The 12222-nt window shown below is 31.6% G+C and overlaps 1 protein-coding gene across 2 annotated transcripts; it reads right to left on the bottom strand.

Annotated features, from left to right (window-relative positions):
- Nucleotides 1-673: 673 nt before the first annotated feature.
- Nucleotides 674-2833, bottom strand: LOC145314637 (uncharacterized). 2 transcript variants are annotated; one of them, XM_080154744.1, is made up of 4 exons: nucleotides 2573-2833; nucleotides 2042-2122; nucleotides 1028-1875; nucleotides 674-823 (listed from the first exon to the last, which is right to left on the bottom strand). In XM_080154744.1, exons 2-3 carry the CDS (start codon nucleotides 2055-2057, stop codon nucleotides 1040-1042), a joined length of 852 nt encoding a protein of 283 aa, XP_080010870.1. In that variant the 5' UTR covers nucleotides 2058-2122; nucleotides 2573-2833; the 3' UTR covers nucleotides 674-823; nucleotides 1028-1039. The 2 variants fall into 2 exon arrangements, with proteins under 2 accessions (XP_080010870.1, XP_080010791.1); XM_080154665.1 differs by lacking the exon at nucleotides 674-823 and having other exon boundaries at nucleotides 864-1875.
- Between the last annotated feature and the right edge of the window lie 9389 nt (nucleotides 2834-12222).

Here is a 12222-nt window from a genome sequence, read left to right as displayed (position 1 = left end):
TATTTTATTGTTTTACAATTACACAATCAAAATATTTTTAATTGGATATCTATGTATTATTTAATAAATGATACATCCACTACCAGTTTCCTCCTGTTCTAAGGATCATTTTATTGAGGCACTTTGGCACAACATTGATAACAAAAATTATATTGAATACAACTGTGAATTACTAATACTACATCTCTCTTAAACTATTTTAGGGCACCTAAACTTGTGTTTCCATAATACATTATTCCTTACTAGTTCTGATTGCCTGTTATGTTAGTTGCACTAAAATAAGCTGAAAAATATCTTTTTAGACATTTGGTCCAACATTTTTAAACCTTAATTGCAACTTTTTCAGTTGTCAATAAGCACAATTGATAATAACTGCATAATAAGCAATAATTTATCTCTTATTTTACAAGCATTAGTATATTAACTCCATCTGTGTTAAGAGAAATGCCAACAAATCTAAAGGTTTGTTTAGCACAGAATTGTGTCAATGAATTTTAGTTATACTGTAGCAAATTTAAAAATAGGAGTTTTAAGGCACTTTTTATATCAAATTTAGCAGAATTTTTGTCATAATTCTGATTAACTAAGTAATTCCAAATATATATCAAATTTTTAAAACTTGCTTCGCGATCACTTTAAATCTCGTTAAAAATAAACAACACAAGTAGTAAAATATAAAACTTTATTATACATAAAATTTAAATAATAAAAATTACTACTAATAGAGGCATAAAACAAAATCTTGGGTAGGAGGGCTTGGTCTTGCTTTTCTTTTTCCTGAGTTTTGAATAAACACGTTCTTGATATTCTTGACGGTTAAAACCTAAAAATTGTAAAAGTAAAATCTTTTCATGTTTAAAGCATTTAACTTCAAGATACAAAATAAAATGAAACAAGGATGACAACATCCACAAGTAGCAAAGCCCAAAATTATAAATAGAGATGTACAAATCATACTATAAAAGCTTATAAAGTAATCAAGTATCAAGGATGCCCCTGCCCTCCCCATTAATTAACAGATACTCACTTTGTCAGGTATTTATGCTTGTACGTTGTAGGTGGCAAGGGCTGGCAAGGACTCACGGCTCTCTGGTGGCAGGATCTGGAGCAAGTTCAACAGGTCCTTAGCAATGAAATCACGTTGAATGGCTGCTCTTTCCAAAGAAGTGTACTCAGTCTGGATAATGTTGGCATCATAGGACGTGTCTACAGTCCTAACTGCTCCCTGACACAAGGCAATTAAGTAAGGATACTTTCCTTGTAACGCTCCCAGCTGCACTTCAGCTTCTCGCAGCTCTACTCTACGCAGACGGCTGGACCGGGCTTCACCAAGTATAGCTGCCACCGAGTGTTCTATCCGGTTTACAGCCTCCTCACAGCGTGTGAGGTCACCACACACCTCCTTAATTTTAGCTATTAAACTGCACAGAAGCCGGGATTTATCAAGGTCTCCAACACTAGGGTCAGTAAGACCCTTATACTCGTCTAGATTAACAGGCTTGTAATCAATATCAGCAACCTCAGCACAGACGGCCTGCGGCCGCTGTTGACTGGTGATATATCTCAGATAGCCGCAAACAATGCTCTCACGGCTGCAAACAGCTCGTTCCCTCTGGCTAAGGCTCTGCCTCAAAGCCCTCCCGTCAGACAACAATTGCTCGATGTATTGGAGACCCCGCCTGTTTTCATCCCGCAAGAACTCTAATTCAGCGGTCAGGCGGCGGAAGTTCTTAACATACTTCAGCCTGGAGGACTCAGCTGATACAAGGCTTCTCACCCTCAGGCAGGAGCTGTGAAACTTTGCCTGCTGAGACTCTATTCCGAACCTATAGAGCTCGGCCTCATATCTGTCAGCTTGGTAGCGGCAGACAGCTCCTAGAATAATATCAACTTATAAAGTGTTGCCACTATTCTCCAGGTAAGCAACTGTCCGTCTGTCTGTCAGTCCTCCAATCTATAGTATTCCATTCTATATAGGCATCAGTAAGTATAGTCCATGTCTGTCTGTCTGTCAGTATACTACAGCTACCATTGTATCTACCTGAAAGTTCCGACATTTTCTTTCAATCTTGGTGTACCAACCAATCTCACACAAAAACACAGGGAAAGCCGGGACTTGATACTTAATAATATATAATTATAAACACAAGAGAAATACATGCATTCAAATCCCACAGCAGGGATTATAAGGGATAAGATATAATTATAAACATAAGAAAATACATGCATCCAAATCCCACAGCAGGGATTATAAGGGATAAGATATAATTATAAACATAAGAAAATACATGCATCCAAGTCCCACAGCAGGGACTACAAGGGATAAGATATTTTTCCAATATACATAAATTGCACAGATTAGCCAATTGAAGATTATGTTTAAATTTAGCGTTATTATTACACAGGGAATTAAGGGATAAGACAAATATTATAAACTGATATTTTATAAAAAAGGCAAGTAGATTCAATATACTAAATCACTTCCTTAGATTAATCTTTCTCTTTTAATAGACATACTTAAGTTATTAGCTATTTTAAATATAAAGTTATAATTAATAAATCAAAGACTTACATATGCACAAATAATTTCACTAAAAAGCACAGCAAGATAAAATGTGTGTAATATATAGAGTAGCACCTACTCCTACGGTGGTAAAATAAACACTGATAAATTCTATCAATTTGTTACCCCTTATATAACTTTTGACCCTTGGCGGGAATGTTGTTTTTGTACAAAACAGGTTTTCAAATATGCCGTACAAATATATTCATGGAATAAAGGAGAGGTAAATTTATACTTGTTCTCTATATATACATTTTCACATGAACATAAAGAACAAAATAGATTTTACAACAATGGAGATTTAGATATTATTATTATTATTATATTATGTTTGGATAAATAGTGTGGGACAATCTTGTATCTGTCATACCAGGGATACAGGGATAGAACAATGGAGATTTAGATATTATTATTATTATTATATTATGTTTGGATAAATAGTGTGGGACAATCTTGTATCTGTCATACCAGGGATACAGGGATAGAACAATGGAGATTTAGATATTATTATTATTATATTATGTTTGGATATATAGTGTGGGACAATCTTGTATCTGTCATACCAGGGATACAGGGATAGAACAATGGAGATTTAGATCTTATTATTATTATATTATGTTTGGATAAATAGTGTGGGACAATCTTGTATCTGTCATACCAGGGATACAGGGATAGAACAATGGAGATTCACAATTATTATATTAGAAATGGATATAGAATATGTAATGACAGGGGAAAATTTGTCGTCAATTTAGGTTGGTAACAAGTACCTCATTTATTGGTAATTTCGTTCATCTAGTAGGAGGTGAGGGGATGGAGTAAAGAGGGTGGATTTTTTTGGCCAGCTCAGAGTTTCTCTTTATTAGAGTACATGAAAATCTAGTGCAACAACCAAATAATAATATCGATTACTTTAGATGATTTTGATCCTTTAAAAGATAAAATAGGCAAAAAGGGTTAGGTAAAAATAGGAAAATCGATGAAAATACTACATATTCTCAGGAAAAGACAGACAGACGAAATGAGTTAGAGAATGCTCGAATAGGAATCAACTAACTATTAAGTTTTAAGAAATAGTTCTCAAGGATTAAACTTGTGTTTTATAATTCTTTCAAATTATAAAGGAACAGTAGTTTGGAATTCTCAATTCTCTTTGTCACTTTAAAACTTCCATGAGACCAATGTAATTTATTCTGCTTATATATAAGATTATAATTTGTTATTTTATAAATTTCCAATGTATGTCTGTCCGATTTGTTGGAAATTATAATTCTTTAAGCATCAATATTTACAAAAATAAAACATATACTGTCCCTTTGATTAATTTTATCTAATCCTATCTTCTCCCAAGAAAACAGATCAGAGTTTATTTTTGTAACTGGAGATTAAATTTGGTAGAATCTACCTTCCATCAACTAGGGGACCAAACGTACCCCCAATTAAATTGTTTTCTCGTATTCATTTGAATCCGGTGGATAGGAACCGGTTCTCATCCATACGAAAAAACTATGTCTAGCATCGTATTATAAACGGCTTTCCGCGGATATAGAATGTACAATTATAAGATTAAAACTAGTTTTTTTAGCCCCGAGGTGCCGGAGGCACCGGCTAAAAAAACTGGTTTTAATCTTATGATTGTACATTTCTATATTCGTAGAAAGCTGGATAACTATTCTTTAATAAATTACAGTTATGGCTAAGAGCTCTAACCTTGCAGGGCTTTCCTTAGCCTGACTCAACCTTGCCTAAGCAAAAGAGCATAATGAATCTATTTTTGCAAATATGTGGTTTAAGTTATGCACAGTTAGGACTTCCATACAAAGGTAGTGCAATCAAGGGGTGGTTTGTCTGTTGGGTAACAAAATACCCATTGGGCGCGGAGTATGTTCCAAGGTACTTGGAGAGGGCTAGAACTCGAAGCGTCAACTCGCCCAAAAAGGAAATTGTTATGGGGTTGAGGTTGCCCCATATTCGTTAAGATGGTTTTTTCCTTAAATTCAATATCAACTCAACAATTCTACTAAATTAAATTCTAGTGTTTCTAGAATTAAAGAAATATACAAATAGAAGAAATAAAAATACCAAAATGTTTAATTAAAGATATTTGATTTAGTTTTTTTTTACAGCAAAACAGGAATGAAAGATAGAATGAGCCTGACCGACATACAGACAAAAACAATACGAAACATAAGAGAGAAAATATAGCCGGAGAAATAAAATTAGAAATTAAAATAAATCAAATATAAAAAAAAAAGAAAAAAGGGTTAAAAGAAATTAATAGCATATTAGAATAGGTAGAGGGAAAGAGGTAACAGGATAGAAAGAGAGATAGATAAAGAGACTGGGGGATAGATATAGAAAGATAGAGAGAGAAAGTATGATAAAGAAAAATCGTTACACATAAAAATTCAAACATCAATTAAAGAAATTTATTATTTTGCTTATCATACATCAAAATAGGCAGTAAAACAGCAAGGTAAAGTTGGTATCAGCGCAGTTACTCTATAAATGTATTCTCTATGTACGTCCGTCTGTCAGACTAAGTCATTTATGTATATTTGATTTTCTACAGGGCAAAGATTCATTTTTGCTAGATAAAAGATCGTTCTGAACCATGTTGAAATCACATGTATCGTTTTGTTTAATTTAATAATGTCATAATTTATGATCAAAATTGCCTATAAATGATATATTTAGTGATCTGTAGTAATATATACCCTCTTAAATGAACCTGTTTAGCTTGTTATTGCTGCGCTAGTTATAAACATTATTATCCCTGTTTATCTATAAATAGGATGTTTTATCCTGTTCTGATCAAAGTCCAGATTACAAAATATATACGCGGACTAAGTAGATAATAGATTGTCAATAAAATAAAATCAATCAAGCTCAATTAAGTTTTAGCAAAAACATAATTCGGCTTTAATTCTTATATTTATGTGTTTTCCTATTATATTAAGAACCTTTAAATATAAAACAGTCATGAAATTTTTAGCAACATTGCTCTTTTATTCAGCAATCTTTTTCTATAGATCCTTTTTTGTTAAAGTACTAAAAAAAGTTTCAAAAGCTATTGATCCATCTCAACCCAAGACTACTTTATTAAACTAACATCTTTGTACAGGCCATATATATATTTCAATAACTAAGGTTATCATTCTCAATCGTCCTGTGAACTTTGAAAATTATTAGAAGATTATTCGTCTGCTTGCTCGATACTCGCGTTCAATTTGTTTAATGTTCGTCGCTGATAACCTCTGTCTTTTACATTGTAAGCTTGTCCAAGAACCTGGGTTCCACTTTTGTAATCATCATGAAAAAAATAATTTATTAAAATAAATATTCTATAATCAAAACAAAAACCAAGTAATAGACGATAATTGTTTTGGAGATATTTCTGATTCGATTTAAAAGTTGTAAAAAATTAGTCATTGGCACTGGCAAAAAAGCCTCAGTGAAATCGAAATATTATAACTTTAAAAATCAGCTGAATGTCTAAACCTGTACCTAAGCAGTTAATCCATCTATTCAAAATAATAATATAAAATTTCCCACTTTCAAGCCCTGGTTTTTTTTTTATACAAATCTGTTGAATATATTAGTTTTGCTACCATATATTTGTAAATGATATATTTCTGATCCAACTGAAATCTTCCGAATACTTGGTCAAAGATCCTGGCTTAATTGAATTTAATGGTTTAGACAATAAGATTAGAAGTCACGATACAGTAAGGTAATAGGAGCACTACAAATTAACAAATGAGAAAATAGAGTTTAGCACTTTATTTTAAACTAGCGGCGACGCCCCCTAGAAGCCTCTAGGTGCACTTGAGGAGGAGAGAGTCGAACTTGATAACCCAATTTATCATTTTAGATTTAAAAAGAAAAAGTAAAAAAAAATTTTTTTTGGGGGGGGGTGGGTAATTTTTTTCTAGGGGCGATTTTTCGGAAGGTGGTAGCCTCCCCCATTTTAAAAAAAGGATGACAGCATTCATAAGTAACGAAGCACAAAAAATATTTTTTGACAAACGTGAGTTAAATATCAGATATTGAGTCTTGAAAAAGTAATTAGATAGAGTGGATAGCTAAATATCAAAGAGATGGTAATTTTTCTTTTGTTTGTTTATTTCTTTAGGTTAAACTTTTAATCACATATAATATAAAGAAAGGTTTTACATTGAAATCTGAAGAGAGCAAAAATGCTAGAAACAATTGTCTGAATGTCTCAATAAATATGTAAAATTTGAATTTTGTTTGTGAGTTAACCTATAATACAGAAGAAAGCAAATATTAAAATTGTGTAATTTTGTATCACCAACGCGTATAGAAAGGCTTTAGAAAAAGTTTGAACAATTCTTAATTGCATTAGATTAGGTTGTTAATAGCAAAGCTTTTCTATAATTAAGGGTCCAAGTTATTGGTAAAGGCGATCTTGTGTATTTTTAAGGCTACTCTATAATCTTAATCATATCTTAATCAGGATTTTGCTTTGTTTTAATTTGAATCATAAATGCAAGAACGTCCAAGGGGGGGGGGGTAAAGGGGTGATTACCCCCCCCCCCAAACAATTTTATGGGAAATAACCCACCAAAATAAAAAATCTCTAGCAACAAAAAATACCCCCCTCAAAAAATTTTACCCCTGGGGTAAACAAAATTTACCCCTGCCAACAGATTTCAGGAGAATAGTTACCCCCCACCCCCCAAAGCAAATTTTACCCCCGGGGTAAAAGTTTTGGGGGGTAAAACAAATTTTAGGCGAACTTCGCGCGCAATTTTACCCCCCCCCAAAAAAAAGCAAATTACCACCCCCTTAAAAAATAAAAAGCTTGGACGTCCCTGCATAAATGTTGCTAATAGTCTCATAAAATCAATTTTAACTCTCACAACATTGATATTATTTTATTTTATGATTGTGATTTTATGCATATTGTTATTCTTGTCTTTAATAGATTTTACTTTATAAGATTTTATAAGGATTTTAATTCATAACTTCATAAAGGCAAAACAAGAATGATTAAATTAGACAATAGCGTACTTACAAAAAACTAAAAAGAGAAAAAAAAGCTGATTAAAGCTCAGATGATATTATTAGATATTTAGTACAAAAAATTCAGTTTTCCATCCAAATAATATACAATTGACAATTTGATCTTTGGGGTATAGTCCCTTTCGTGGCAACGCTCCTTAAGGGGCCATTCTTCGTTTTTGTTCACAGTAGCTTTTCTCCTTGCGGGGGGCTCTAACTCTGCGGGGCTAATTGTCTAACCCTGTGGGGCAATCACTTAACCCAATATAACCTAACCTAATCTAAAATAACTTATCAAAAGCCATTTTAAAAATACGACGAATCGCTCCTTAAGGTGCGTTGCCACGAAAGGGACTATTCCCGATCTTTGTTTACTTTAAAATTTGTTTGTGTAACCTAACCCAAAACTTTTTAGATAACACGAGCCATCCATGGTTTTATAATCAGGGATTAGAGGGTTAAAGTATGAGTTAAAAACCTTAAAAAACATTGGTCTGAGTCTATATCAAAAGCATCTAATTGTAAAGATAAGTCCTTTTTTATAGTTTTCGTATTCATATAATTTTTTATTCAGAAATGATAAAAATGTTTATTGCTTTGACAAAATAGAAAATGACCTTAGATTTAGTTAAAAGAAAAGAAAATGTCAAAGTAAGGTTTGGTTTAATATATAATTAATGGCCTTGGTTTATAAAGATACCAATATTTCGAGATGACTTGTAAAACTAAGGAGATTCATAAATTTAAATGTTGGCTGAACTTCTCTCATCCCTGGCTTATTTACTTCCTTATTTGTAGGTCAAATATTGACCATATTGAACTATTGAGGAAGGAGGGAGAAAACAATGGACGCAATTAAATAGATCAAAATATTTTAGATTTCCTAATAATATGTGTTAAGCTTTCTATGGCAGAATTTCATCTTTTCAGTCCTGCAAAAAAAGATAGAGAAATGAGACTGTTAAATGAATCAAAGATTTAAAATGATTTTCAATTATCTAATATGTGCAATCTATGAAAGGCAGGATTTTGTTCGTAGTAATTTATATAGTGATAGATGATATATCATTTATTGTCCTATGACAGTAACCCTGTAAATTGGAGGTCAAATATTGACATTATTATTGACCTATAGGGTTGGTCAGTGGTCAGTGTTTGCGCAGGTTTATCAAATTATAACAATAAATCATAGAACGTCCGCATAATTCAAACAAATTGTTGCCAGAAATAGAGATATTGCACTTTAAGATAATCTATTCTGCCCTTACATTAAACTTATACTGGACAGATGGAAAAGTTGGACACAAGATAAATTTAAGGTTTAAATTTTCATTATGCTTTATCTATTTAAAAAACTTCTTAAAGAGTGCAAGACTGCAATATTTACAATATTTTTATAAAGCTATTTTTAATGTTGTTTTTATATTTTTGATAGAAGCAAATAATTTATGAGAAATTTATATATTTTGTATGTAAGAGAAATCTACGAATGTGCAAATTTGTAATTATAATGATTTAGAATATAAATGCATGTATTGTACATCATATTGTCCCAAATACATGTCACATCCTAAAAAAAATGCTTACACTCAATTGTCAGGGTGGGGGAGGTCGAGGAGACTTTAAACTATAAATTATACCGGCACCCAAAGGTTTATAACCAAGTTATCTCATTTGTTGGCTCAAAACTTTGAGTACTTTTATTGGTTGATTTCAAACTAGTAGTATCCAATTTTAAATCCTATAAATTCAATATAATGAGGGGGTAATTTAGTTTATCACAATTGAGAATGTATATGAATTTATGGTCCATTGTCTTATCCCTGAGGAAAATAAAAATGAGATATCTCTGCATAAGTGAAAAAACGGAGATTTAAACCAGACATCTACATATAGTTTTTTTAGCGAAATTAAAAATTTTGGGGGGAATTACCTAGATATGGGACAATATGTAATGTACATGTACATCCTAAGATTTAGCTAATAGAATTAAGTGTTGGGAAGGAAATTTCAGGGCCCTAACACTAACACTAAAGCATATTTAGAAATATTAGAGCAATTAAAATGTATGTTCACTGAAACATAAAGAATAAGGATAGAATAAAAGTAGAAATTTAAACTATTAGTTAAATAATAAGCCAGATATGATGAACATAAAAATTATATTTTAAGAAAAAGACTGATTTTGACGAAAACAATATATTATAATCTGATAGAAAGAGCTTGGCTCTTAATTAGACCAAGAGAATTTATTAGGAGTCAATTAAACTCTTAGAATAATATCATCTAACGAGTAACTTTGCTTTTAACCTGAAGTACTAGGTATTGCAAGAAGGATCCCCATGGGGCTGGTAAAATCTAACCGGAAGCCTATTGTAAACTAAGGAAATGAAATCCAAACATTGTGTCACCAAGAGATGGGATATCATTTGCATTTTCTTAGAGTTGGCTGAATAAAGGTAAGGGTATTTTGGTCATTGTGTGTGTGTGCGTGAGTGTTTGTGTTTGTTTGTACCAAAGGATCTCGCTAATCGCTAAAACGATACGGTTCTCATTTACAATGTAGGTCCTGAGAAGGTTTATAACTTATTTGGGGGAGTTGTTGTTGTTGTTTTAAAATTTATTTCAATGAAACAAATTAAACACATTTAATATTTGGTATAATTATCATGTTATGATAATACAATATTGTAAATTATAATATCTAACTAATGCGAAATAAGTGGACATTATTTTTACTGAGCATCAAATAATCAATAAATTGGAGTTAAAAACCAAAGAGATGTCTATCCTAGAAAAATGACTCTCCCATTTTAAAAAAAAAATCCTTTTTTAAAATGGGGGGTAGGTTGACTACCTATTCCCTCACCTCAAGTTCCTCTAGACGCTTCTAGGGGCGTAGCCACTAGTATAAACTATACGAGAGAGTGCGATCATAGCATCTACGGCATATGTCATCGCATAAGATTACATTAAAAAGCCTAAAAGAAAAATCCTCAGACCAATATAATGCTTCCCTAAAACGAAAAACTCAATCAAGATCTTAACACACAAATACCTTACTTTTTTTTGTAATTTGATAAAAAAAATTTATATGGTGAAGTAAAAAGATTTATTCGTCCATTGTCTAATCCCCCTGAAAAAGCCAACTTTGATTTGCTAACGAAATCCCAGTCCTCAAATATTATTATTAAAGGGGATAATACAATATACATATTATGTATTATCAACTAAGAGCGTGCACATGGGTGGTGTAAGGGGTAAATATTCATTCTAGTCAATCACACAAACACTCGTGCAAGATACCTTACAAGGAAATAAGTTAATAGTGATCTTTTTCTAGAAATGAAAAGCAAGTAGTTTGTTATTTTAACAAATACTGATTTCTTATGAAACAAAAAGAATACTACAGTGTGTTTTTTTTTATGAGAACTTTTTTAAAAGCAATTTTACCCCACTTATAGTTATCAGAATTTAATGACTAACGGCTTATTTTCTTCGTTTTTTATAACCATTTATAGAACATCAAAAAAATATCTCAGTTTTTATTAAAAAAGTACAGTAAAATCAAAAATTCAAAACCTGGGTGTCAACATCTAAAAATGATTTTAGCGCATTTTTCTCATGCTCAAATCTTCTACCCTTTGCAAGAATGGCTGCAAAACACTTCAAAGTTGAGATACAGAGTTTAAAATTGATACAGATACTTTTGGGGACATTTACTAAAACATATCAAAGTTTGAAGGCCATATCTCAACCAGGGAGGGAGTACTGGCCCCCCAAAGTGGACTACTGAAAATCCATTTTTTTCTTGCAAAGAGTAGAAGATTTGAGCTTAAGAAAAATGCGCTAAAACCTTTTTTAGATGTTGACACCTAAGTTTTCAATTTTTTATTTTACTGTACTTTTTTAATAAAACTGAAATATTTTTTTAATGTTTTATAAATGGTTATAAAAAACGAAGAAAATAAGCCGTTAATCATTAATTTCTAATAACCACAAGTGGGGTAAAATTGCTTTCAAAAATGTTCTCATAAAAAAAAACACTGTATTTAGCTTACTGGCAAAATAACAGTTAACTTGAATACTATTTTTGTATGACACCAATCTTTAGAAGTTTACCAAGGGGATAATCAATTTTAATTTTCTGTTGAATAAATTTTTATTTTTTTATTTTTGTATTCAATAGCATAAACAAAGAATTGCACTCTTAAATTCAGTTATTTAGTATTCTTTGAATTAAAACAAAGTCCTAGATATACAATGCTATGCAGAAGAAAAGTGTTACCCTTCAGTAAATCTATACACACGCCCTTGCCGTTAACATAACAGGGAAGTAGATTTCACTAAGATTACATATTGTACACAAAAATTGAATTCATGACTGTATGACACTAGTTCATTAGAGATTTTTTTTTTTTTTGGGGGGGGGGGGGGGGGTAGGCCGTTTTTTTCATATGTATATATTCTACCAATAGTGAGTTTTTTTTATTTTACAAATTTACTGTAAAATGTGCAATGTAAGAAACAATGTACATGTATTATGAAATAATTTAAGTTAAAAATATTTTGATAATTTTTAGGTATTGTTATCAAATTAAACTATCTGAGAAAATATTTACTAGCAAACC

The sequence above is a fragment of the Acartia tonsa genome, chromosome 1, assembly GCF_053477335.1.
Source record: "Acartia tonsa isolate MP-2025a chromosome 1, ASM5347733v1, whole genome shotgun sequence".
NCBI lineage: Eukaryota > Metazoa > Arthropoda > Copepoda > Calanoida > Acartiidae > Acartia > Acartia tonsa.
This window is presented reverse-complemented; position numbering and strand designations above follow the sequence as displayed.